Source organism: Lutra lutra, chromosome 13 (genome assembly GCF_902655055.1).
Source record: "Lutra lutra chromosome 13, mLutLut1.2, whole genome shotgun sequence".
Taxonomy (NCBI): domain Eukaryota; kingdom Metazoa; phylum Chordata; class Mammalia; order Carnivora; family Mustelidae; genus Lutra; species Lutra lutra.
This window is the reverse complement of record NC_062290.1, coordinates 62,507,272-62,535,132: the sequence shown is the minus strand read 5'-3', so window position 1 is coordinate 62,535,132 and position 27,861 is coordinate 62,507,272. Positions and strand designations below refer to the sequence as shown.

The window sequence follows — 27,861 nt, the reverse complement described above, 5'->3', positions numbered from 1 at the left end:
TTCAGAGAATGGCACTTTATTTTAAGACTTGATTTTTTTGCCATGATTTTCTACCCATTCTTCCATGATGGTATCGTCTTCTTCAACAGTGACCAGGACTTTCTTGCCCACCAGACTAAAGATGTCTTCAGGAGGGTAGCCTTTGGGCTCACCCACCTTTACCGTGAGCATGTCCAATGTTAGAACAGTGCCTTCTGGAATTTTCACTTTGGCCACCACGGACTTGCCCAGCTGTGGATAAAATAAAGACTCAGTGCCAGCCTCATAGAAATTAACTGCTTCATGTTGTTTTATACCCAAGGTCCCTGACCTCCCCAGTGTTCACAGGTACCCTGGGAGCAGGGACTCTGTTCTCGCCTCGGTGCCTAGAAGAGCATCTCACACCCAGCAGGGACCTGGCCAATGTGGGGTGAATGCAGAGGCTTGGAGGGGCCTCTGGATAGAGCACATAGGAAAGGGCTCAGGTTATACAGCCCAACAGAACCAGGATCAAATCCCCTTCAGGTTCGTGCAAGCCACCTAAGTGGTGGAGGTTCTCTGTAAAATGAGAGCTAACAGTACCTCCAGTTTGTCAGAAGACTATAAGGATTAGCGATGAAAATGTATGCAATCTACCTGGATGGAGCACAGAATGCTCCCCAACCATGAAAATTACGATTACTTTTGTCATCATCCAGTTCAATCTCACTTTAAACACAGGAAACGGAGGTGCACAGAGGGCAGATAACTTGGCCAAAGGTGCCGGGAACCAGGATCCTGGGTCCTGGCCCACGGCCACTCCGCTCAGTAAAGTAAGACTATGGAGGGCTCACAAGGCTGAGTATGCTGCTACTTGGAGGACGGGTAAGGGGCAGACAAGACAAGCAGGTGAGGGGACTAATGGATACCAGAAGCTCATGACCAGCCTTTCTGTGTCTTGTCCAGAAAAGTTCTTGAACAAATCACTGCATCACTCGACATCCTCCATGTGAGGGCCAAGGGATCAATTCTAAAATTCCGTGCCAGGACCCAAGTTCTGCCAGTGGATGTTACCAGATGACACTCCACCCTGTTGTAGTCACTGTTTGCCCAGGGAGCCGAGAGGCTCGAAACCAAACTAAGGGCTCAACTCTCCTTGTCAATTCTGGTGCAATTCCCTCCCGTTTTCCTCTGCAAGGCAGTTTGTTTCTTTTTACCATGATTTCCGTGTCCTGGTACGTAGGCATCTTTAATCAGGCCCTACTAGAATGAAAGATGACGGCATTCCTCACACCTGCCTGGGCTTCGGACTCTGCCTCCCCCCAGACAACCATAGCAGATCAGGAGTGCCTGCACTCCTGGCAGCCCCAGGGTGCCTGGCTCTGGGAACAGAGGCCACAGCTTCTAAGAAGCCCAGACAGTCAGCGAGGCCTCACCATCCCATCCGTCTAAAGGTCAATGCTGCACAGCTCACACTGCTCCCAGGGGAAGATGTGCGTCATCCCCCACCAGCCCTGGCGACAACCCACTGCCCCGCCCATCCAGGGTCGCCTCCATTTATAGATGCCTCAACAACGTATCATAGGCCCTTCTCTCATTGCCTCATGGAACCCCTGTGGACAATGGTTTCTCAAGGCTCACCTACTCCAAGGGAGTAGGACTTCACCAGCCAGGCATCTCATGAGGCTACCCCTAAACCCACTTACAGCTCCTGGAGTCTAGAGCCCTGGAGCCAAAGGCTCGAGAGGCTTGGTGGGAAACTACAGCAGGAACCTAGGAGGCCGCAGAAACTACTGACACTCCCTTAAGTGACATGCTTCTCCCACTGCTAACCTGAGCCCGGACTCAGAGGGTCAGTACCGACTCCCCCAGCAGGGAAGCCCACGGCAGCCCCTCCCAGGACAGTGGAGCACGGCAGGGTCGTGCAGAACCCACCTTCTCATTGCAGGCAATCTCACAGGGCAGCAGCTGCTTGGTCGGGGAGCCCATGGCCCTTTCCACCAGGCGCACGGACCGCACCAGCTCGGCCAGCTCTGCAGGCTCCAGCGAGGCCGAGTGGTCGCTCCCCTTCCAGGTCTTGTCCAAAGTGATGTGACGCTCCAGCACCTTGGCACCCAGAGCCACCGCAGCCACAGATATCGCTATGCCCGTTTCGTGCCCAGAATACCCTATGGGAATATCAGGAAAGAGTTTCTGATATTCCTTTAATATAGAAAAAAAAAAAAAGAAAGAAAGAAAGAAAAAAGCTTAAATATTGTGACACTTTACGCACAGAGTGCAGTCAGGCAGATCTAGGCTGGAGTCCCGTTTGGGCCTCTGTCTGTGCAAATACAGGCAAGACGCTGAGGCTCTCTGAGCTTCTCCTTCTTGGTATAATACCGCTACCTGCCCAGGGCTGCTCCAGATGCATGAAAAGCACTCGGCACACCGTGATTCTCCCAAAACAATGGCTACCGTTAGCAAGAATGCAGTCTAAGAATGCTTCACACGGCACAAGCCACCAGGAGTAACAACAGAACTACAACCGAATGCCTAAACTCATGCAAAAAGCATCTGTCACATTTAATTAGCCTGAGCTGCTGAAAGCCAGCGTGCTGTATGCACAAACATCGTCGTCAATAATATATACGGCCCAACCTCGAAACAATCCTTTGGTGAAAATGCTAAATAATTAATCTGTGATCTATAATTCACTGAAGGCAACAAAAGACATTCGTCAAGCGAGTCTTGTCATTGAAGGGGACCAGAAAGCGTAAGTGTAGTAGAAAGACCCAGATGGGGTCTAATAAAAGATCAGCAGGACAGCTGAGTGGCAAAGGCCCTGAAAACCAGTCCCGAGGGTGAGTGACGGACAAGAGAATGCAGGCTGCGGGGTCAGAGTGCTGGAATATGGGTGGGCCGGCCCAAGATGGCGGAGGCGGGCAGGCCGCTGACCCTCACTGTGCCCCAGTATCGAGAAAGGACATGATGGCATCCTGGGTGAGAACAGAAGGGAAAGGGGAGCGGGCCATATCCACAGAGAAAGAAAATCAAGGAAAACATCTGGAGTCATGTAAGGCAAACTGCTGATGACAGTAATCTCTGTGGGATGAGATTACAGAGAACGTTTAGCCTCTACAGGACATATTTCAGAGCTGTTGGGAGTTTAAAAAAAAAGTCACATTTAAATTTTTAAAATGACATGATTTAGAGATGAGCTAGAAATAGAGAAAAAGCTACCACTTGGGAGAGACAGAAGTTTAGGTAAAAAGGTAGCAGTGTATGCTTTCAAAAAAGGCTAATTTTTTTTTTAAGTTAAATATGAAAACTGTGTAGCAACATGTACAAAAGCTTACTCTATCGTCGGGGGGAAAAAACAATGTCAAAATACTATACCAAAAGCAAAATATAAAAGGAAACTAGTGAACTGCAGTATTGGGGTTATACGCCTGTGTATATTTAAAATTCCACTAATATAACTACAATGGTTGTATAGGATAATTACATATACATGTCTCTAATTAAGTTAAGCTTCGGGTGCTACCAGGAGAAAGGGATGGCGGAGGCCTGAGACAACAAGAGACGGGGGATTCCAGTCCCAGCTTTGCCCCCAAGCTGCTGTGAGGTCTCAGCCAAGTAAGGCCTTTTCCCCTGGGACTGGGTTTCACCATCTGTGAAATGGCTGAGGTGGAGGAGACGAAATCCTGTGAGAGAGAAAGCTCCCTCAAGGCTGTCACTGTAACCACCTTGAGCCTCACAGAGTCTCAGAATTACAGGCAAAAAACAACAGAGCTGGCCAAGAGTAGAGACCAGGAGAAGCCGGAAGTTTCGAGACGGTCTCCTACAACTCAGTATGAAGAAAACCCAACGGGTACTTGCGTACCAGTGACCCTACTAGCCTTATTCACAGTAGCCAAAAGGCAGAAGCAGCCCAAATGTCCATCGACAGAGGGACAGACAAACCACAGGCAGTATATACACACAATGGAATATGACGCAGCCTCAACAAGGAATGAGATCCTGGCACACGGTACAGCACGGAGGAGCCTTGCACATGGTGTGTAAGTGGTGTAAGTGTGCGCAGACAGACACAAGGACACATGGCGGGGTTCTACTTAGATGAGGCCTCTAGAGAAGTCAGATTCATGGAAACAGAAGAAGAACAGAGGCTGATGGGGGCTGGGGGAGAAAGGAATGGGGGACTCAGTGTTTAACGCATACAGAGTGTCAGTCTGGGAAAATGGAAAAGTTCTGGAGATGGGTGGTGGTGATGGTCACAGAGCCACATGAATGTTCTTCATGCCACTGAACTGTCCATCTAAAAATGGTTAAAATGGTTAAATCTTCTCTTTTACACACACACACACACAAGAGACAGCATACTGAGAAAGGATATGAAGCAACAATTGACAGACGAGGGACCTCTGATGGCCGATACACACAGCAGGAAGTGTCTACAGACAATTATGAGAAGGCACTCCTTAAATCTCATAGGGGGAAAATGAAGATTGTTTTTGTTTGTTTTTTTAATTTCTTTATTTGACAGAGAGAGAGAGATCACAAGTAGGCAGAGAGGCAGTCAGAGAGAGAGGGGGAAGCAGGCTCCCCGCCAAGCAGAGAGCCCAACACGGGGCTCGATCCCATAACCCCGAGATCACGACCCGAGTCAAAGGCAGAGGCTTTAACCAACTGAGCCACCCAGGCGCCCCCGAAGATTGGTTTTTAAGAAAAATTAATTTACGGGGCGCCTGGGTGGCTCAGTGGGTTAAGCCCCTGCCTTCGGCTCAGGTCATGATCTCAGGGTCCTGGGATCGAGCCCCGCATCGGGCTCTCTGCTCAGCGGGGAGCCTGCTTCCTCCTCTCTCTCTGCCTGCTTGTGATCTCTGTCAAATGAATAAATAAAATCTTTAAAAAAAAAAAAATTAATTTACAATCACCCTCTATAGAATGTACCTGCTTCCTTAACTGCACAGGTGGTTCTGTTCAAATTACATGAAGCAGGTAAAGACTGGTTAGAATTTTGGCTACAAGAAAGGTCCCAGCTTTCCCGCAGTACTCGGCTCAAGGAACGCCACTGCGGTGTGGCCCAATCAGACAACGGCTGCTCACCGTGATGATGCGCAGGTTGACGTCCTCGGGGGCCAGTGGGTATGCACTGGTGCACTGAAGGAAGCAGAAGTTGGGGTTGAGGGCCTTCACGATCTGATAGACTTGCTTCATGGTGTCCATCGACTGCATCCCGCTGGAGATCACCATTGGGCGGCCTGAGTGACCCAACACCAACACCATCAGCATGTTCTCTTTGGGGGATGGGACTCTCCCTCAAGCACACCCCAACTGCTGGTCTCATCATCCAAATGAATGCCACAGGGATCTCTCAGACACTGTGCCAGCCACTGCTGGGGGAGAGGGGAGCTTGGTGGATTCCTGCCCCTGACCCTGAGGAAATGGGACACTCCCCTCGCCTCCCAATATTACTGTTTAGCGAAGTGAGCTGAAGTCAGGAGGCAGAGGAATTTCATGATCCTTGGAGAAAATGAGCATCTCGCTGGAGGAAGAGGCTGCCCAGCATGGGAGGGTGAGGGGGAGCACGGCCCCCAGCTCAAGGGCACAAGGGAGTGTGAGGCCCAGAGCAGCCACCTCCCAGCCGTGTGGTCTCACACGCCTCCTCTATGAACTAAGTACAAAGCATCATAATCCTAGAACCTGCTTCAGTTGCTGGGGTTGTCAGGAGGATCAAATGAGAGGATTCATGTTGCAAAACCACTTTACAAACTGAAACAGGCAGAGGTTCGATACTACACTGTACGCACAGACTATTTCTCAAAGTCAAACTTTCTCTAAGAAGGCTTCTATATGTTGCCATATCTTCGATTTCATGTACAACAATAATCTTTAATTTAAAAGGCTCTTGGGGCGCCTCGATGGCTCAGTGGGTTAAAACCTCTGCCTTCGGCTCAGGTCATGATCCCATGGTCCTGGGACCAAGCCCCACATCAGGCTCCCTGCTCTGCAGGGAGCCTGCTTCCCCCTCTCTCTGCCTGCCTCTCTGCCTGCTTGTGATCTCTGTCAAATAAATACATAAAATATTTAAAACATAAAAAATTAAAAAAAAATAAAAGGTTTTTTAAAAACTGACTTATCCTTCATGTCTTTCCTTCCAAAGTCAGCACATGGAAAAACAGAAGTATATGCTAAGTGTAAAGAGGTTTCTAACGCCTGTCTTCAGGAGATTCCTCTGGTGGGCTCTACAAAGGGAATAAAAATGGGAAGATTTGGGCGTCTTCATTTTAGGGCAAAAATGAAACACTCACCTTTTTTGGCTGTCTTCTCCAGATAAGGAAAATTATTAGTGTCCCCAGATCCAACTTTGAAAAACGGAACGTTCAGCTCATGTAGAAACTCAACTGCCATCTATAGAAATCAAAGAGGGAGCTCTTTTTCACCCCTGTTCAAAATCACCACGCTCAGGTCAGGCGAGGAGCCACAAACAGAAAAACCCCTCCTCCTGCCCAGCAAGAGAGACTCTCGCAACAACAACTGGAAAGCTGGGACAGGTGTGTTATGTCAGTCACTTCATTCAGATGCAAACCTGCATTCACAGCCACCTGTCCATTCATCCCCAACAAACAGTGCACGCTGGCCTGTACTGGCTTCTAGCTCTGCAAAAGAATCAGACCCCAGGCCAGACCTTCCCTCCCAAGGAGCCCAGGGTCTAATCACAAAGAGCTCATGACCTAATCTTGGTCCAGAAAACCAGGTGGTGAGAAAGTGAGTGTCCCTTGAAGGCCTTACCGTTTACTCAAAACCAAACTGCCAGGAAAAGAAGCCATTTCAACCCTTGCCAGGAGTGGAAAAAATGCAGCATTTTATGGCCCAGCCCCGATCCAGGGATCCACAGCCGGCAAAGTCCATCAAACCCACACCCTGTCAGCCTCCAAACCCTGCTGCCCACAGGAAAAACAAACCTCGTTCACTTTTTTTTAAAGATTTTATTTATTAGAGAGAGAACAGGCACGTGAGAGAGAGAGAGAGAGAGCGAGAGAGTGAGCAGGGGCAGAGGGAGAAGCAGACTCCCTGCTGAGCAGAGAGCCAGATACAGGGCTTGATCCCAGGACTCCAGGATCATGAACTGAGCTGAAGGCATTTTTTTTTTTCAACACAACATCACTGCGAGGGCCCTTCACCATCCTTTACCTCCACCCTGGTTCGTCAGTAAGACTCAGGATCAGGAAATTGGTAAGTGTCAACAAATGCTAACAGAATCAGTGGGCTACAAGTTTAAAAAGTAAAATCTCAACTTGTTAACAAATTACAAAACCCCCCAAAACTACCTTTTATTACTATTTTTTTTTTTAAATTGGAGTTTGGATACCAGAAGTTGGGAGCATCAAGGTCTCAGAATGCTTCCAAATATCTAAGTTCAATCTATTGTAAAATGCTACGCAGGTTTCAGAAGTAGGTTTGGAAGGCTGGATCCTTGCTTCTCACACCTGAATATGGTACAGTGATCTCCCAGGGATCTTGCTCAAATGAAATGCAAATTCTGATGCTGCCGGGTTAGGGTGGGGCCTGCAGCTCTGTGTTTCTCTAAGTTTCTGGGTAATACTACCACTGCTGCTCCGTGAATCCTATTTTGTAAGGAGCTAAGGCTGGAAACCTAGAGGGCACAGCAGTGGCAATTCCACCATCAGACTCTTTACATCAACCCGAGGCTGCCTGAGCTTCCTTCCATCTTGCCCGCAGGTGATAAGCTACTCCAATCACTGGCTACACTCAGAGAAACCCACTTTCCTTCCATGTAAATCCTCTAACATGAAGGTTAGAGCTGCAGGAGAGCCATACTCAGTGCATAATGAGCCAGTGAACAATTCACAGGCAGTTCACAAACCCCTGGGTCCAAGAGACACCAGCCAGTGTGGCCCGAGTGCCCCTTACTCCCAGGCCTGCTAAGCTGCCTTCGCTGGAGTTCGAGTGGTGTTCCCTGTGCGGGATTTCTCCCCCACCTCTCTTGTCCCCTCCGAATCGTTCTCTCTCACCTCTCCTGTTTATGTATCTCTCACACTGTTAGCCAGCCTTGAAATAGAAGTGAAAAACATCCCTTCTAATGGGTTTATTGAACAAAGTCTACATCTCCCACTTTTCTCATTCTATCTGGCTGATGGAGAGTGTTTTTCTACCGCAAGAGGGAAAACCCTATGCTAAGTTTTCTTCCTTACAATGTTCAACTCCAGAGAGAAGGGCTCATGATGACAAAGTCCCCAATGGCATGAATAGGAGAGGCAGCAGGAGCCTCTTGCAGCAGGAGGAAGGAGGGACCAAACGCAGGAGAAACACTGTGCAGAAGCTCACCTATGAGGGCTGGAAAATCTGCACGGAATTCTACAGATTCTACAGTTTTCAAACAAGGAAGAAGGGGCCCTTCTCTTAAGGGAAAGGGGTGTGTTCGCAGTCCCCTGGAGAACCAGCCCCACCTAGCGGCCATTCCGAACACTGCCAGAGCTCCCTCTTACAGGCTCCCAATAAATACAGTTGTCTAGCCCCCCACACTTTTTTTTTAAGTCCCAGTGTTTCCCACACTTACTCAACTCAGAACCCTTGTTTATTAGGGGGAAAGGGGTGGAGGAGAGGTTTCATTACTAATAATTGGTAGTAATTACTAATTAATGAGGATGGACAATGCGTGTCCACAGAACCTACTTGCCTTATCCCGGCCCACTGATCTGAGGGGTAACAGAAGCGAGAAGAGGAACTGGGATTTTTCTAAAGCCCCTTCCCCAACCCTCAGCATTTGAGATCCTGTGGAAAAGGAGAAAAGCCCACAGTGATGAGCTGGGGAGAAGAGAGGGTGCTGGAGAGCTGCCCAGCATGAGGGAATGAGGAAGGAGGAAGTACGGGGACAGTCCCAGTGGCCCTGTCAGAGCACACCACGGCTTGGGTAGGGGGTGCTCTGCTAGCAGGGGTGGCAAAAGAAAGGAGAAGGGAGGAAAGGGGATATCTTTCTCTGGGGTACCCAGCTCCGCTAGGACAAGACACTTGTGTGCGAGGGCAGCATGTCCTTCAGGGGCCACCTCGATGGTTGTGGCCTCTATTGGCTTTCTCAAGAGAACTCTCCATTTAGACCTAAGGAACTCTGTTCATTTCAGTTCCATTCCACGTGTCTCTTGGCAGCTCTGACCAGGGCCCTGGTAATTCTGTCAGCCTTGATAAAATCCCACCTCACTGAAACCTTCCCTCAGCATACGAGGAATACCCTAGTACGGCACACTGAGAGGAGAAACGAGGCACTCGATAACTGGCTGCCGCCCACAAGGAAGTCAGGGCTAAATACCTGGTGCCACCTGCCAGGTACACACAGAACAAGTGACTAACGTACTTCCTACAGCCGGGCAGACAGGACATGCTGGTTCAGAAAAGGGACCTGGCCAGCAAATTAACACTGTAATGGCTCTTAAGAATGCATCTCCAGGGCACCTGGTTGGCTCCATTGTTAAGTGTCTGCCTTCAGCTCAGGTCCTGGTCTTAGGGTCCTGGGATCGGCCTGCATCAGACTCCTTGATCAGCAGGAAGCCTGCTTCTCCTTCTCCCACTCGCCCTGCTTGTGTTCCCTCTCTTGCTGTGTCTCATCAGATAAATTTAAAAAATTAAAAAAAAAAAAAAAAAAAAAAAGAATGCAGTTCCCCTCATTACCTATGCCTGGGTCAGCCCTGAGGACACTTGGGAAACATGGCATTCCGGGGCAGAGACACCGCCCTGTCCAGATAGCGTGAAGCAAAACAACACACAGAGCCCGTGTCGCCCACACCACACAGAAGGCTTTCCTGGGAAGCAGAGGGAACGGAGCCGAAGGGTAAGGCCGAGAGGCAGACCCCAACCACCAACACCCAGGCTCTTCTCCATCTCCCAGCTGCTCCTGCTTCTGCCTCAAAGCCACCTGGGAGTGAACGACCTGAACAAGTGACCTTTCCTAAGGACACGATGCCAGGAAGTTCCCTCTCTCCTTCAGAGGCCACATCCGGCAGCTGAGGCACCTGGCAGCGTGGCTGAGAAGGAAAGCGCTCATACCAGGTGCAAGTAAAGTGGCCTTTGTCCTATCTTCTCTGGGTCTGCATCAGAGCTGGGAGAGCCTGTGGACAGCAGCTTATTCACACACAAAAGGAAACGGAGGCCAAGAGAGGGAAGGGGCTCGCTAGGCTCACACCGAGATTAGCTCAGAGCAGAGTCAGGGCAAGAAGCCAGCCAGATGTCCTGACGCTCAGCTTGGGCTGCCCTCCTTAACTGTAGCTAACATCTGCTGAGCGAATGGCTGTGTGCTATGCGTTATGTCAATAATCACGGATAATCCCCACAACAACCTTGCAAGATGGGTTCAGGTACTAACTGTGCTTTGCACGTGAACAAACAGAAGCACAAAGAGGTTGAACGAACTCCACCTGGACTCACCAGGGATGAGAAGCAGAAGCATATTCAAACTTGGAATCAGACCCCAGAGTCTGCAGGCTCAACTGGGAAACCTGGGTGTGCACCTTTCAGCATGGGGCCCTCCAAGGTTTGGCACTCTTAAAAATGACTATGGACTCTACAGGGTTTTTTTCATGTAGGTTCTATCCATTTACGGAATTAAAATTAAAACTAAGGTATTTGGGGGCTTTTTAAAGTTTTTATTTTGAAATAATGATAGCTTGACATGAAGCTGTAAGAAATAATATAGAGAAGATCCTCTGTACCCTTCACAGAGGTGAAGGCTATAGGGGGCTATAGTGACATCTTACAAAACCAGAGTACAAAATCACAACTGGGAAAGTGATGTTGACAGGGTCTACTGATTGGATTAGATGTCACGATTTCTACAAGTATTCATTTGTGCGGGCATGCATCTAATTCTATGCAGCCTGACCGTGTGCACAAACTCAACCACCAGAGTCACATTACAAAACTGCGCCATCATTCCAAGGCTTTCTGGCCACATCCACTTGCCTCCTTTCCCCTCCCTAACCACTGACAACTGCTCATCTGTTCTCCAACTCTGTAACTTTGTCATTTGCTATATACACTCAACAATATAGTATGTAACCTTCTGAGACTGGCTTTTTCACTCCATGTAATACCCTGGAGAGCCATCCAAGCTGCAGCACTTAATCAGCAGTTCCTTGTTTTTTATGGCTGGAACTGTTCCCCTGCTAGAGAACTCTCTGGGTTGTTCTAGTCTGGGGGCTATTACAGGTGAAGTTTTCATGGACATGTGTGGACAAGGTTTTGTATGAATTTTAAATTATCAAATGACACCTGGAGGGCTAAGTGTTGAGCATGTCTAGTTGGTGTTGTTTTTTCAGGTATGCAATAAATGGTTATTTTTCACGGAGCTATAATTGACACATAACAGTGTATTAGTTTTGGGTGTACAAAATGATTTGATATACACACACGCTGTGAAATGACTACCAAAAAAAGTTCAGTTAACATCCATCCCCACACACAGATGCAAAATATTTTCATGTGTTGTCCAGCTTATAAGAAACTACCAGTACACTGAGTAAATTGTGATAGAACACCACATGTGAACTGTATTAAAATAAGGTTATGTTTAGAAAAAGGAGAGTGCTGTGTATTCCAGAGTGATTACACCTTTCTGCAGTCCCACCAGCAGCATAGGAATGCTCCATTTTCTCCCCATCCTTACAACCTTTTGGTGTTACTGTCACTTTGTTTTACCAGACAGATAGCTCTGTAGCAATACCACATTGTGGTTTAAAATGGAGATTTTTTTTTTATAAAGATTTTATTTATTTATTTGACAGACAGAGATCACAAGTAGGCAGAGAGGCAGGCAGAGAGAGAGGAAGGGAAGCAGGCTCCCTGCCGAGCAGAGAGCCCGACGCAGGACTCGATCCCAGGACCCCGAGATCATGACCTGAGCCGAAGGCAGCGGCCCAACCCACTGAGCCACCCAGGCACCCTAAAATGGAGAAATTTTTAAAAATATTTTATTTATTCATTTATTTATTTGAGAGAGAGAGACAGAAAGCATGAGCAGGAGGGCAGAGGGAGAGGAAGAGAGAATCTCAAGCAGACTCAGAGCTGAGCAAGGAACCCAATGCAGGGCTCGATCTCACAACCCTGAGGTCACGATGTGAGCCAAAACCAAGTCGGACACTTAACTGTGCCACTCAGGCGCCCCTAAAACTGAGAAATTTTAGAATAGACAAGCACAAAAGAAAAAACATAAACTGGACATCATTAAAACTAAAGATGTTTGTGCTTGCAAGAATACCATCAAAACTTAAAAAGACAACCCAGAAGAATGGGAACCATTTCTGCAAAACAATGCCTGACTAGGGAGTCATATCCAGAATATATAAAGATAGATAACCCAATTAAAAATTGACAAAGGATGTGGGCGCCTGGGTGGCTCAGTGGGTTAAAGCCTCTGCCTTCGGCTCAGGTCATGATCCCAGAGTCCTGGGATCGAGTTCCGCATTGGCTCCCTGCTCGGCGGGGAGCCTGCTTCCTCCTCTCTCTCTGCCTGCCTTTCTGCCTACTTGTGATCTCTGTCAAATAAATAAATAAAATCTTAAAAAAAAAAATTGACAAAGGATGTGACAGACATTCTTCCGAAGAAGGTATACAAATGGCCAATAAGCACATGCAAAGGTGCTCAATATCAGGGAATAGGAGTCAAAACCACAATGAGATGCCATTTTGCACTTGCTAGGACATCTAGAATCAGAAAGTCAGATTCTTCACAAATGGTTGGTGAGGATGTGGAGAAACCCAGACGCTCCTACACTGCTGGGAGGATTAGAAACTAGGTGCAGCCATTTTGGAAAACAGTCTGGCAACTGCTCTGAAGTTAAACACAGAGTTACCACGTATGCCCAAGAGAGTAAAAACATGCCCGTGCAAAACCTGTACCTGAACATTCATGGAAGCATTATTCCTGCTAGGCAAAAAGTGGAAACGATCCCAACATCTACCGACTGATAAGCGGGTAAATAAGACACAGTCTCTCTGTGCTCGAGACGTTACTCAGCCATAACCAGGAGGGAGGCGCACGAGCAACACGGACAGACCCCGAACACGTCACTGCATGGAAGAGGCCAGAAACACAGGACCACAGGCTGTCTCATTCTGTTTACAGGTAACGTCCGGAAAGGGCAAATGTACTGAGACAGGAAGCAGTGAGAGGCTGCCTTGGGCTGAAGGAAACAAGGGGACTGAGAAAGGACTGTAAATGGGTACGCGATAAAAATGCGCAGAAGTCTGCTCTGGTGAAGGCCACCACAACTCTGAAAATACTAAAAACAACGGAACAGTAAACTGTAATTGGTGAATCGTGTGGTCTGTGAAAGGAGTTGTTACTAAAATAAAAGAGCATGAAGCACACCTTTCTGTAGCCACTGCCAGGGGAATGACGTCATCACACACCACACACCCTCTGGAAAACAACACTATACACTTGGGAGAGAATGACAGTGAAGAAGGCAAATCACATTTGAATATCACTGTGAAAACAGTGTGGACCTGGTAGACCTTCTGAAAGGCATCCTGACCCCCCCAGGGGTTCCTGGACCACACTTTGAGAACCACGGTCATACTCTTCCCATTACTCTCTTTTGTTATTGTTGCTTTCAGGTGTCACTGCCATGGAATTCCCACATGACCTTTCTTCCACTTCCCCTTTGGTCAGGTTTTAGGAAAACTGCCCTGGGGAAGCGACTATGTGGTGGAGGGTGGGGGAGTAACCCCACCGAGGTTGATTATTTTTATTTTTTAAGGATTTACTTATTTGGGGCACCTGGATGGCTCAGTCAGTTAAGCGTTTGCCTTTGGCTCAGGTCATGATCCCGGGGTTCTGGGACAGAGCCCTGCAATGGGCTCCCTGTTCAGTGGGGAGCCTGCTTCTCCTTCTGCCTCTGCCCCACTCATGTTCTCGCTTGCTCACTCTGCTCTCCCTTTCTCTCTCTCAAATAAAGAACAAGAGCGTGTGCGCTCTCTAATAAAGAGAGAAAGTGCATACACATGCACGCTGGGGAGAGGAAGAGGGAGAGAATCTCAAGCAGACCCCCCATAAATGTGGAGCCCGATGCGGGGCTCAATCTCACAACCTTGAGATCATGACCTGAGCCAAAATCAAGAGTCAGATGCTTAACTGACTCAGCCACCCAGGTGCCCTAAGACTATTTTTTTTTAAGATTTTATTTATTTATTTGACAGAGAGGGACAGAGATCACAAGTAGGCAGAGAGGCAGGCAGAGAGAGAGGGGGAAGCAGACTCCCTACTGAGCAGAGAGCCCAGGGTGGGGCTCGATCCCAGGACCCTGAGATCATGACCTGAGCCAAAGGCAGAGGCTTTAACCCACTGAGCCACCTAGACGCCCCATTCAAGACTATTCTGAACAAACAGGTTAGGACTTAGTCCTCTAAATGAGAGTGCTTCTCAAATTCATTCCTCTGGGAAAGGCTGTACGCAAAGACAACACTAGAAACCCAGAACACTGTCATAATCTTTGGAAATTCATTCCAGAGCTTTGCAGTCCTGTTTTTTTTTTTTTTTTTTAACTTTTTTATTACCATATGATGTATTATTAGCCCCAGAGGTACAGGTCTGTGAATCGCCAGGTTTACAATTCACAGCACTCACCACAGCACATACCCTCCCCAATGTCTATAACCCAACCCCCCTCTCCCTACCCCCCTCCCCCTGGCAACCCTCAGTTTGTTTTGTGAGATTAAGAGTCTCTTATGGTTTGTTTCCCTCCCCATCCCATCTTGTTTCATTTATTCCTTTCCTACCCCCCAAACCCTCTACATTGCCTCTCAACTTCCTCATATCAGGGAGAGCGTATGATAATTTTCTTTCTCTTATTGACTTATTTCGCTAAGCATAATACCTCTAGTTCCATCCACGGCGTCGCAAATGGCAAGATTTCATTTCTTTCTTTCTTTTTTTTTTTTTTTAAAGATTTCATTTCTTTTGATTGCAGCCCTGTCTTGTTACTGACTCATTATAAGCCAATCGGACCCAAAGTTTCACACTCAGCACAAGAAGGATTTGTAGTTTCCTTAACCCAAATCTGCCCTCTGAGGATGAGGGTTTAGCTGTCTCTGTGTGCTTGAGTTCTAGAGGACTGCCAAAGAGCAATCCTAAATTGCTGGGAACCCACAGTATATGACACAAGTACAAAATGAAAACAAATGCCACTTTCTAGGTGTGACCTTCCTTCCCAGGCACTAAGCATGTACCAAGATCAGGAAGTACTAAGATCAGGAGGTACTAAGGGCCAGGATCTGGACCCATAGGGAACACATAGACAGGGTCCCATCTTGAGACGTGTGCTTCATGTATAAGGTGTCACCCGCTTCAGAAGACAAGCCTGCGGGTGAGGTATCTTAATCAATGCCTTGCCATTTCCCTAAGAGGAAACAGACCCAGGGAGATGAAAGAAGAATGTGGTCAAGTGGAGGATGGGGGGGGCGGTTAGCTAACTGGTGACTACTGATACTCTCCCTGTGAAATGGGGAGAACTGTGCTATTTGAAGAGGTTGTTAAGAAGAGTAAATGAGTTGTTATGTTTAAAATACCTAGCAGAGAACTTGGTACATCATAAATACTCAAAAAATGTCAGTTAACAGTAGAACCAAAAACAACACCCAAGTCTTTCAGATCCTAAAGCACATGCTCTTTCCTGCTTAAACTTTTTTGATTTTCAGATCCTATAAGAATCTGATAAAACCACTAACCCTCTCTTTTGTTTGGCTCCTTCGTTTATTCCTCCAAAATGTCTCCCAACCACCTACTACAGGCCAGGCACCAGAGATGCCTCCGTCCGGCTAGCAGTCTGGGATGGAAATGGGAGGGTTAACACACCATTACTCAAGTAATGAGAGACCAAAACAGGAGGGGCCTGAACCAAGCTGGGGAACAGGATGAATTCCCTGAGGAAGTGTTAAGCTGGGATCAGAAAAAAGCCCAGCCACCTCTTCAGGAACACTTTCCTCAAAAAATCTGTCTCCGGGTCCCCAGAGCAGCTCTTAGGCCCAGAGGCTTTCCACCCACTTCAAGGCAGTAAAGAGCAAGGGGGAAGCCCAAAGGCTCCGCTGAGCTCCACGAAGCCACCCACACCTGGACTGATGCCCAGGAAGAGCTGAAGGACCGGGGAAAGCACATTGCACCTTCGAAACCCACTTCCTGCGCCTGTGACTTTGTACAAATTTCCCAACCCCTCTGAACCTCCATATCTTCATCTGCAAAGTGGGGCACAGTAGGGATAAAATATATTTACTGTAAGAAAAGATGCTCTGTAAGTCATAATTCAAAAGTAGGAAATTATGATCATCAAATGCACAACTGGGTCTGAAGACTGTCAGGCTTATGAAAGCTGTGAATTAAGGTATGAATCTGTCCACAGAACTGAGGCCTGGACTTGTCATTTCCCCAAGATGCCTAGGTTCTCTGCCTCCCTGTCCCTGTTAAAACCACCAACAGCCTAGGCGACCAACAGCCCAGACTAGATTTATGTTTCCTTTAGACTGTTTATAAGATATTCTTGGTTTGGAACAGGGACACAAATGGTCAGGGAGGCCTACAGAATGAACTGGAATCGATTCAACTACTTTGACTGACCAAAAGTATTCCAAAAGTTTCAAGAGCCATAAAAATGCTCGTAGGTTTCATCTAATGATCAATTTCTGCAAAGCCACCCTAAAGAAACAACACAGAACACAGAAAAATGATGTTCATCTCAGCATAAGTTAAAAGCACAAAAAAAACCCAGAGTAACCTGCAATGTACACAAGTAGAGAAATGGTTACATTATAAATCCTCAAAAGATTAATTACATTGCTGGGGCACCTGGGTGCTGCAGTCAGTTAAGCATCTGACTCTTGGTTTTGACACGTGATCTTGGCTAGTTCGACTGAGCCCCGAGTCAGGTCTGTATTCAACACAGAGTCTCCATAAGTTTCTCTCTCTTTCTGCCCCCACCCCCGCTCCCCTCGTCCTCACACATATTCTCTCTCTCAAATAAATAAATACATTTTAAAATTTAAAAAAAAAAAAGTAGTATCACATTGTTATGAAAAACTTTAAGAACAGGGCGCCTGGGTGGCTCAGTGAGTTGGGCAATGGACTCTTGCTTTCAGCTCAGGTCATGACCTCAGGGTTGTTGAGACCGAGCCCCACATCAGGCTTTGCACTGAGCTGACCATGAAGCCTGCTTACGATTCTCTTTCCTCTCCCTCTGCCGCTGGCCCTGCTCACTCAAGCCCGTGTACATCTCTCTCAAAAATTAATAATAGTTTTTGGAAAAAAAAGGAACTTAAAGCAAAAGATGAGAGGACTTATGTCAATTATATCTCAGTAAAGCTGGAAAGAAAAACTCAGATATGGGTAAAAACTTATTGCATAATGTTAAATGGGAAAAGCATGCACAGAACCAAATATTCACAAATGTAGCAACCATGCAATGCACATAAGACTTAAATCTATAAAAAGAGCCACCATATAGCGATTACGGGTTAGTTTTTCCTGTTTCTAAACTTTCTAAGATGTTTATTAATTTTACAATTAAACTTTTTACATTTGAAAAAGAGTACACAAAGGAAACCTCAAAGGGGCAGGTCACAGAGCAGACAGGACCTGAGATGTGGCACCTGCTGGACCCTCCTTCCAGAATGTCAGCATGACCATTCTGTGAACCACTCAGGATGACTACCAATGCCCCCCACCCAAATCTGCCAAGACCACAAAGCAATGGGTGGACCCCTGTCAGAAGGGAGGATTCCAGATTCCTAGTCCAGGCCACTTTCCACTGGGAGAAAACTGGTCCGGCAGGGGTCTCCCAGAAGCTTGAGGGACTCGGGGATGCCAGTGTGGCTAGTCCCCTACTCCTAAAGATAACTTGTTTAGAAACTTCTGTTACTCCGCCCACAAAATCTCACTGGGCCTCTGCCTCTCCTGGCCTCCCATTCAGTTGGGAATTGATACGGTTTATGTGATCGGGAACGCTAAGTCTAGAAAGCACAAAAAATGCTCAATTTAGCAATGGCTGGAGTTGACTCCAGGCCTAGCAAAGGACAGAGCAACACCAAGGGCTCACCTCATCCATGCCTGAGGCGGTGAAGAAGATGCCGATCTCCTGGGCGTATCTCTGCAGCTCCCTGTACTGGGCATGGCTGAACTCCAGGTGGCGCTTATGCTCCCCATACGTCTTCCCCCAGGAATGCTTGGACGTATAGGGCCTCTCCAAGGCTTTCCGATTAAACTTGTACTCCAACTCACTCTTCTGGAACTTGGCACAATCAGCCCCACACTCCTGCAACACACAACAGGCTCCTTTCAGTGGCCTGTCATGGATTCTCAGAGAAAAGGGAAATGCTAGGGCAACACCTCTGACATCAGTATCTTTAAAAATAAGGCTGACTGGGACACCTGGGTGGCTCAGTTGGTTAAGCAGCTGCCTTTGGCTCAGGTCATGATCCCAGAGTCCTGGGATCAAGTCCCACACCGGGCTCCTTGCTCGGCAGGGAGACTGCTTCTCCCTCTGCCTCTGCCTGACACTCTGTCTGCCTGTGCTCCCACATGCTCTCTCTCTCTCTAACAAATAAAATCTTAAAAAAAAAAAATAATAAGGCTGACTGATAGAGGCAAAGAGGAAAAGGAGAAGCAAAGTCTCAAAGGAAGAGAAGGCTGGGGATGGGGCCTTCCCCTCTTGTCCCCCCTTAAAATGCAAAAAAGGAAAAAAAATGTGATTTTTTTTTCAGTTTATTTTATATTAAAAATAATTAAACAGCTAAGGAAGACTTTTAAGTTGGGTAACTCAGCAGAGGACAGCAAAATGAGCACTGGACCAGAACTGAGGGGAAGTCAGGATGTGACTCTCACTCCTGGCTGGATAAGTCAGTCCCGCTTTCAGGACTCAGCCTTTCCATCTCCATCAACAGCTGCTCTGGGCTCGCTCCAGGACCTGGAGCAGCTCAGAAGAGCCCCTCATGGGCCAGGAAACAAACAACTCTGCTTTAGCTGTTCTACACTAGTGCTTTTCTGCATGGCATCTTAGTTGAACAAGAGATTCTGGGGCAAAAAGGACACAGACAAGGACTTAGATAGGCCCAGGCCTTACTGAACAGAAACTATAAATGAAAGCTGGATTTTCCAGCTATAAAAGCTCTAATTCTATTGCCAGTCAGCCCCCGATCTCTCACAACTGCTTTTAAAAAACCACTCAATAGAAATACGGAGGAAAAGTCTCCAGTTCACTGACATTTCTGTAGACAGAGTTATTCATGCTGCTAAAAACCTCACTTCCAGAAATACCTGTGCTAACAGCGCTGCTCCCCCTCCCGGAAAGACCACAAGATCGCATGGTCAAGAAAGTCTGAAAAACAGAACAGAAAGTGACCTTGGGCAACAGAGTTCTCATTGTCTAGAGGAAGATCCCCCAGGCCCAGAGTAACCGGAGCAACGTTGCACAGAGTCTCTGGCAGAGCTGGACAGATCACTTTGCTAAGGTTGCAGAGCACGTGTCTCCCGGCCCATGACTACCACCCAGAGGCTGCTACACCAGGCCTCGGGCAAACCAAGGCAGGAAGGGGGCGGGGGAGGGGGGGTTGTTAAGGAGGTGTGTGTGTCTCCAGGCGTTGCTTCCCACTCCCTTTACTTCTCAGCTCTATCTCAAGGAGTAAAAGAGACTGTCCGTTCTGGGTAAACCTTTCATTTACAGGAAGAAGATAAAAGTGAAGCAGCAGAAACTACTAAAGACAAGAGGTCAGATAAATTTCTACTATATTCCACCTGACAGCAGTTGTTCGGAGAGAAGAACGGGTTCTTCCTCTTCTTTCCTAAAACTGAGTGATCTCTCTGTTTAATTCTATGGTGAACTCCAGGTTCAGAAAACACAATCACTGTCTCTGTTTTACTACAACGATGATTGTGGTCAAGTTTTTATTGATTCTCTCCTGGCCAAAAAAAACCAAAACAAAACAAAAGCAGCAAAACTCCAGGATGGGCCAAGCTGTGATGCTCCCTTTGCTGCAAAATTTGGAAATTAAAAGTTATATTCAGCTAGTAAATCTCTAATTGTAACACATTTATAGTTTATATATATTAATATAATTATATTTTGTTGTAAGAAAATTAAAATAATCGAATGAGCTAACTTTTAATACTGCAAATAGATTGATTTCATTGCATGAGTTACTCTGGGTAACTAAACGTGGGAATATGACTTTATTTGGCAACAAAGACTTTTTTAAAAATCCTAAAATACAAGGATTTCACAAGATTCCACTGCTTTAAGTTTAAAAAACAAACACACACACATTTTAAAATAAATGGAACTGAAGCCTAGAGAGGAAGTCACCTGCCCAGGATTATTCAGCTGGTAAGTGGCATCTTCACACCAGTCCAGTGTTCTTTCCACTCTACCACAGGCTCAACCTCTTCATTCTCCTCCCCTCGCCCCAGAAGCAACCTCCAAAATTAAGAGAAAAAGAAAAAAAAGCTTTGTTTTTATGGCTTCAAAATCTCTGCGTGTTTTTACAACCTCAGTATTCAGAGGTCACACCTCCGCGAACAGGTTGTTCCCTAAATTATGAGCAGGAATTTCCCCCCTAGAAAACAATGTTACAGCACAAAGGCTAGCACCCTCTGATTAGGACCAAAGCTCTGAATTCCAGTATTTACTGTGTGCCCTTGGACAAGTCACTTCTCTGAGCCTTTAAAATGAAACCAATAGAATCCACCATGTTGTGTTGTAGGAATGAAGTGAGATGGTGCATTTAAAACATTTGGTCCATTTAGTGCAGCTGTCACTCTTTAAAAGTATTTTTTTTTTATGATTCAGCAGGCTTCCAGAAAAGCTGAGTTAGTCCTGAAAGAAGAACAAGATAAATACCTAATCACTACTGATGACAGGGGAACAGCTTTCACAGAAGGGAAGGGGGGAAAAAAGACGGAGCGGACCAGAACAGAGAGAGCAAGAAGCGTGGACAGTGATAATGCAACCTGATGAGAGCAGTGATAGGAGAGATAGAGGAGAGCCAGCCTTGTGGGGAAGGATTGGAAAAAGCATCCAAGTAGACCTGTACAGGAACAGAAATTTGCCAGGACGGAGCACTGAACATTCCTTAACCTCCGACTGCTAATAGCTAACATTTATTGAGTCCTCAGCAAGTACTGTGCTAAGAGCTTTAAATAAATCATCCCATTTGAGCCTTACAACTCTGAGGTAAGTACTATTATCAGCCTGACCTTCAAATGATGAAACTGAGGCTCGCAGAGGTTAAGTAGCCGGCCCACGTTCACACAGCTGATAAGTGGTGGCCGCTGAATTTGAACCCAGAGCCCTGGCATTTTAACTGTTTCACTTTCCAAACACAAGCAGTGCCAAATGAAAAGACGACAGCAACTTCCAGGTGCTTCAGAACTCGCTGGAAGTAACTCAGTGTCGCTGAAAGAGGTAAGAAACGAAAAATGGTAGGCAGGAAGGAACCAGGTCATTAAGGTCTTGAAGGCTATGTTCAAGGGTTTCAACTCCACCCGTGGACAATGGGAAGCCGGTGAAGGTGTGAAGCAGGGGTACGACCTGACCAAACCTGTGTTTAAGGAAGATTATTCTGCCACCAGGAGGGGGCCAAGGTCGGGTTGGACGGCAACCTCAGGAACGCGGACAAGTGAGGAGGTGGGGAGGGATGAGCAGGATTCCAGAGATTTAGAAATGGAACTGGCGAGCGGGCCGCTGGGCCGCGGGGCCGCACGCAGGCTACTGAGAGAAGCAGAGCCCAGCAGTCCCGGCTCCCCGCCGCAGGCTCTCCCGCGGCCCCGCCCCCGGCCCCCGGCCCCGCCCCCGGCCGGCGCCCTTTCCCTCCCGGGCTCTGCCCTCACCTTGGCCGTGCGGATCATGCGCTTGGCCACTTCTAGGTCGCCCTGGTGGTTCTGGCCGATCTCGGCAATGATGAAGCACGGGTGCTGCCCGCCCACCCAGCGCCCGGGACACAGCTCCAGCTCCAGCGGCATCGCTGCGGCTCGCGTTTCGGCGCTCCACCGCCCACCTCGAGTCTGTCCGCTGCCCAGTGGGGAACCACGCGCCGTCCCGGCCACGTCAGCTCCGCCGCGTTAGTCAGCGGCCGCGCAGCCAATCCGCGGGCCCCAACTCGCTGCCGCCAGCCAATCGAGGCAGGGGGCGGAGCCTCCAGAGAATTGGGCGGTGCGGCGGGACGAGGAAAGCAAGCTCGGTTCTCTTCAGCCGGGCTCCAGGTTCCAGGGCAGGTAGCGAGGCCCGGGGGGTCGCGGCCTCTCTGCTTCACCTGTGAGCCAACATTCTCCTAAAAGGAATGGAGGGGGGAAGACAGCTGCCTTGGGCTCGGGGAGAGCTCGCCCTGCGGTGTAATGGAAAAAAATGAATTTGGGAGTTGGAATTAGGGCTGGTTTGAGCACAGGTGCTGCCACTAACCGGTTCTTGATCGTGAATACGTTAGTCTTTAGTCTTCCTGAACGTTATTTTCCTTTTCCCCGAAATGGGGGAATTATATAGGTTCGTGAGATGATGTATGGAAAACCCTGATCACGGTGCTTGGCCTGTAGTAAGGTTTCAATAAGCGGATGAACAGCTTGGATGAGCATCGAGGAACGAGCTTGGGCCGCTGCCTCGGCAGGAATGGAAAAGAGACTAGAGCAGGTGACAGAACCAGGGTGGTCCTAAGGCAGGGAGACCCACAGGGTCAAAAGCCTAAAGCAGTCCAGGAGAATAACAAAGAAGACACCAGCAGATTTGGGGATCAGGAAGCCGCTGGCCAAGAAAGATGAAACAGAAGGGACTAAAATAGACCTTTTCTGGGGAACATTTAGTTGTTAAAAGCAGATGGAAAATGCACCGTGGTCTAGAAGGGGAACCAGAGTTGAGGGGTTGTGAAGAAGGGCACCTTGGGAAGCCAGGAGGACGGAATCAAAGGAAAGAAGGGGATGTGCCAAGGTTCACCTATCCGTGATACGTTGGTGTGCTAGACTGCATAGCACGTGCGTTCTGTCTCTCAAGTTTAACTGGCAGTGGACATCTGAGGCTCAGCAAAAGACCCTGAGTCCAGAGAAAATCAAACCCAGCACTAAAGTAGCTCAGTACTACTTGTGCTAAAGAAAACCATTATGGTTTTGAGTAATTTGTGAATGAGGGAAAATTAAGTTTAAAAGCAAAAAAGGAGGGCGCCTGGGTGGCTCAGTGGGTTAAGCCGCTGCCTTCGGCTCAGGTCATGATCTCAGGGTCCTGGGATCGAGTCCCGCATCGGGCTCTCTGCTCAGCAAGAAGCCTGCTTCCCTCTCTCTCTCTGCCTGCCTCTCCGTCTACTTGTGATCTCTCTCTGTCAAATAAATAAATAAAATCTTAAAATAAAATAAAATAAAAGCAAAAAAGGAGAAATCACATTTAAAAATACAGTCACCTGGTGGCTGCCTGGGTGGCTCAGTGGGTTAAGCCTCTGCCTTCAGCTCAGGTCCTGATCTCAGGATTCTGGGATCAAGTCAGAAGATCAAGATCAAGTCAGGCCCCCTGCCAGCAGAGAGCTAGGCAGGGGGCCTGCTTCCTCCTCTCTCTCTCTCTCTCTCTCTACTTGTGATCTCTCTCTCTGTCAAATAAATAAAATCTTTAAAAAAAAAAATACAATCACCTGGCTGGCTCAAGTTGGTTGATTTTGGCTCAGGTCATGATCTTGAGGTTGTGAGATTGAGCCCTGTCAGGCTCAGTGCACAGTCTGCTTGAGATTCTCCCTCTGCCCCTTAAACCACCCCACCCCTCTGCTTGTATTCACTCTCTCTAAATTAAATAAATAAAATCTGGGGCGCCTGGGTGGCTCAGTGGGTTAAAGCCTCTGCCTTCGGCTCAGGTCATGGTCTCAGGGTCCTGGGATCGAGCCCCACATCGGGCTCTCTGCTCGGCAGGGAGCCTGCTTCCTCCTCTCTCTCTGCCTGCCTCTCTGCCTACTTGTGATCTCTGTCAAATAAATAAATAAAATCTTTAAATAAATAAATAAATAAATAAAATCTTGTTAATTAATTAAAATACAACCATCCCACAAAAGCAAGTTAGGCTGATGTTATCTGTGATTAAATAAAAGCTTTCAGTAAATTTAGGTAATGTTGTATCTTACTACAGAAAGGAGGAAAAGACACTATTTTCATTTCATGCTCATTCCTTTTTTAAAAGCCAGTTTCCAGTGCTTTCTGTTGCTTTTTCTGCTTGGATAACGAAGCAGTGCTCAATATGTAGAAATGGATGACAGAATGTGGGAAGGTCTTAAAAACAAAACCAACTGGGGATTCTTTTTTCTTTTCTTTTCTTTTCCCCTGTTATTGGCAGGAGAGGGTAAGGAAGAACTTAGTTTTGGAGAAACTAGGGTAACCCAGAGTGCTAGGTCATGGGGACCAAGGTGGAGAGAGGATGGAGACCCAGTTCTCGGACCTGAAACCCTGAAACCCCTCGAGTCTGAGGCCCCTGTGGTCAGTCCTACTATGCTAAGCCCTTCCTTAAGTTGGTTCCTAGAAAGCTTCCTATGACCTGGGACTCCTACCTAATCTTTTGCTATTCTGGGCTCTAGTTTCACTGAACTATTCTGAGTTGTCCTGAGGGATCATGGTCTTTCACCTCTAAAACTTGGCATATAAGCTGTTGCCTGAGTCTGTAGGCTTCCCACTCCTCCACCTCCACCATACTGAGCCATGTCTGACCACCTTCTGGCCCATCAGTATAGAAGTCACTTCCTCTCAGAACCTTCTCTGATCTCCCCAACGATCTCCTCTGGGCTCCCATAAGACTCTTATTTGTCCACGTATTACCTTTTATGGTAACTACCCCTCGTCTCCTCCGTCTTCCCTCTAGGCTGTGAACATCTTTGGGTCAGGAACCATCTGGATCACCTACTCAGCACTAAACCCAGGGCAAAGCTTTAGGGATACCATGGTGAACCAGACAGACCATACCTCTGCCCTTATGTTGCTTAGATCCTTGTACTGTAAGTGTCCTTCAGGGCCAGGAGCTCCTTGAGAACAGACCTGGACTGTTTCCTACTGTATCCCTAGCAGCAAGCACTGAACTTAGCACTTAATAGGGGCCAGTAAATATTTGCTCAATGTACAAGTGCAGAATAGGAAAGATGACTGAATACTGAGACATAATTGACTTCATGTGTTTACTCAGGCCACATTCAGTCCCTTAAGCAAACATGACTGTTGCCCGAGTTGCTCTTAAAGTCAGCTTTCTGGAAAGTTCCTCTGAGGAAGAAGTGAATTGTTGATCCACCCAAGTTTCCCAACCCGAGCTGCCAAGGACCTGCCCTGGGGTTAAGGGGCCAAGTTGTCTGATTCTCCTGAGTTTCTCAGTTGTTCCACTTACAGGCACCCTTACTAGTCAACACCCTCACCCACACCTACTTCCTGCTTCCTCAACCTTGGGCCTCATCCCTGTAACATGAACATCATTTTTATACTGTCCCTGGGAACGTAAGCTCACCAGCACACCCGGGGTGCTCTGGAAGGTGAAAGTCAACTCCCACGGACTCCCTCAGAGGATTTTGACCTCTGCACACAACATACCAGCCTCCGTTTTTTAAATGCGACTTCACTCATCCAACAAATAATCCAACAAATAATTCCTGAGCGCCTACTGTGTGCCAGGCACCTCATCAGGCACCAGGAATAAAATGGGGAATGAAAGAGTATGGTCCTTCTCTGTAACCTGTAGTTTACAATAAACTATAGTCACACGCTAATATTGTTTTTTTTAAAGATTTTATTTATTTGATAAAGAGAGAGATCACAAGTAGGCAGAGAGGCAGGCAGAGAGAAAGAGGGAAGCAGGCTCCCTGCTGAGCAGAGAGCCAGATGCGGGGCTCGATCCCAGGCCCCTGAGACCATGACCTGAGCCGAAGGCAGAGGCTTAACCCACTGAGCCACCCAGGTGCCCCACACACTAATATTGTTAAATAACAAGGTTCAACCAAGTAAGTGGGAAGATCTAAGTGGCTTTTATTAAATGACTTATGAATTGAGCAGCACCCCATCTAGCAAGCAGAGAGGCACTCGGAAGAACTGTACAAAATGGAAGGTTTTTATATACTGGACAAGAGGACAAGAAAGCTATTAACAAAAGAAAAGGATTGTTCCAGATGAGGCTGTTTGCTAGGGAAAAAGATGAGGTATCCTATCCTGCAGTTTCCGTCGTCTTTCCTTGAGAGATGGAGAGGATCCAGGTGAGAGTTACTGGCTCTAATGGAAAGAAAAATTTCCTGAGTGACCTGTTCAGGCCACATTTCTGGGGGAGGTGGCAACTGCAATTAGATTGGGTATTAAGCCCCAGTTTGGGAACTGGGTCTAAGTGATACCATTTGCGGCCTGAGGTTTTCTTTATTTCACAATATAAAATCGTGAATTATAATAATAAGGGCAATGATAGAAAACAAATTGAGTGCTGTGTTGAGACTAATAAGAGGAGTTCCTTTTCATGGGTAGTCGGGAAGAATCTTTCTGAAGAATGGACATTTAAGCTGAATCGCCCCACCCCCACCCCAAATTCCTTCCAAATGATATAATCTCTTCTCGTGTGGGGTCACCACACGATGCTGAGACAGCACAGTGTCCTGGAAAAAGCACAGGGTTTGGAATAAGTCAGGCCTGGGTTTCACTACCAGCTCTGTCCCTGGGGAGGAACTTCTCAACTTCCTGTAGCAGACTGGCAGCCACCACCAGAGAGCAGTAGTGAGGACTGCACAAGAATCTGTGTGTGAGACCATTCTGGATTCTTGTCCTGCCTGGTGACTTAGGGACAGGTCTCATTCCTAAACCCTGGCAGGTCTGTTTCCCACTGCCTGTGGCCTGCTGGGACGTTGCCTACCCTCAGACCCCATCCTGATGCTCCATGGCTCTCAGCTGCCACACCTCCTTCCCACTCTGACAAGTCGTGCCCCACCCCACACCCCAATCAGGAGAGTGGGCCTCTATGATGTGTCTTCACCTGCTCTTCTCACTTTCTCACCTTTAACTTCCAAGATTCCCCAAAGCTTTCTGAACTTTACTTCTTCTCCTCTCACACTTAGAAATGCTGGCAATCTCATCTATTTGCAGGGCGTCAAGATCTCCTCTGCCCTCATGGGCAGCTCCCAGACATTCATCACCAGCCCAGACCGAGTTCTCTCCCTGGTTGTCTGCTCAGTTCCCCACCATTTCTAAACACAGCCCCAGTGGCTCAGAACGCCCCACAGCAACTCCTGTCTCAACCATGTGATACTGCCAACCAAAACTGATCTGGACATGGTTGAACTATAATATTCCAGCCAATAAGCACATGGAAAGATGCTCAACATCATTAGCCATCAGAAAAATGCAAATCAAAACCACAGTGAGATTCCACCTCCCACTCATGAGGATATCTAGAATCAGAGAGGTAAAAACAAGGACGTGTCGACATTGGTACCCTCATACACTGTAAAATCGTGCAGCTGCTTTGGAAAACAGCTGGCAGTTTCTCAAAAGGTTAAATGTAGGGGCACCTGGGTGGCTCAGTGGGTTAAGCCTCTGCCTTCGGCTCAGGTCATGGTCTCAGGGTCCTGGGATCGAGCCCCACATCAGGCTCTCTGCTTAGCAGGGAGCCTGCTTCCACCTCTCTATCTGCCTGCCTCTCTGCCTACTTGTGATCTCTGTCAAATAAATAAATAAAATCTTAAAAAACAAAACATCAAAAGGATAAACATAGAGTAAACAATTACACCAGCAATTCCACTCCCCATATATACCCGAGAGAGATGAAAGCATGTCTACATGAAGAAAATATAATACAGCCATACAACAGAATAGTATGGCAATAAAAAAAGGAATGAAGTACTAATGCATACTACAATGTGAATGAACCTGACATTGGAATCTCCTCATGAGTATTTATTCAC

General features: G+C 47.4%; 1 protein-coding gene across 1 annotated transcript; it reads right to left on the bottom strand.

Moving 5' to 3' along the window:
• Nucleotides 1–22,026, bottom strand: NANS (N-acetylneuraminate synthase). Its single transcript, XM_047699458.1, has 6 exons — nucleotides 21,821–22,026; nucleotides 18,036–18,251; nucleotides 6,252–6,351; nucleotides 5,047–5,201; nucleotides 1,894–2,160; nucleotides 1–231 (listed from the first exon to the last, which is right to left on the bottom strand). Exons 1-6 carry the CDS (start codon nucleotides 21,950–21,952, stop codon nucleotides 22–24), a joined length of 1,080 nt encoding a protein of 359 aa, XP_047555414.1. The 5' UTR covers nucleotides 21,953–22,026; the 3' UTR covers nucleotides 1–21.
• Between the last annotated feature and the right edge of the window lie 5,835 nt (nucleotides 22,027–27,861).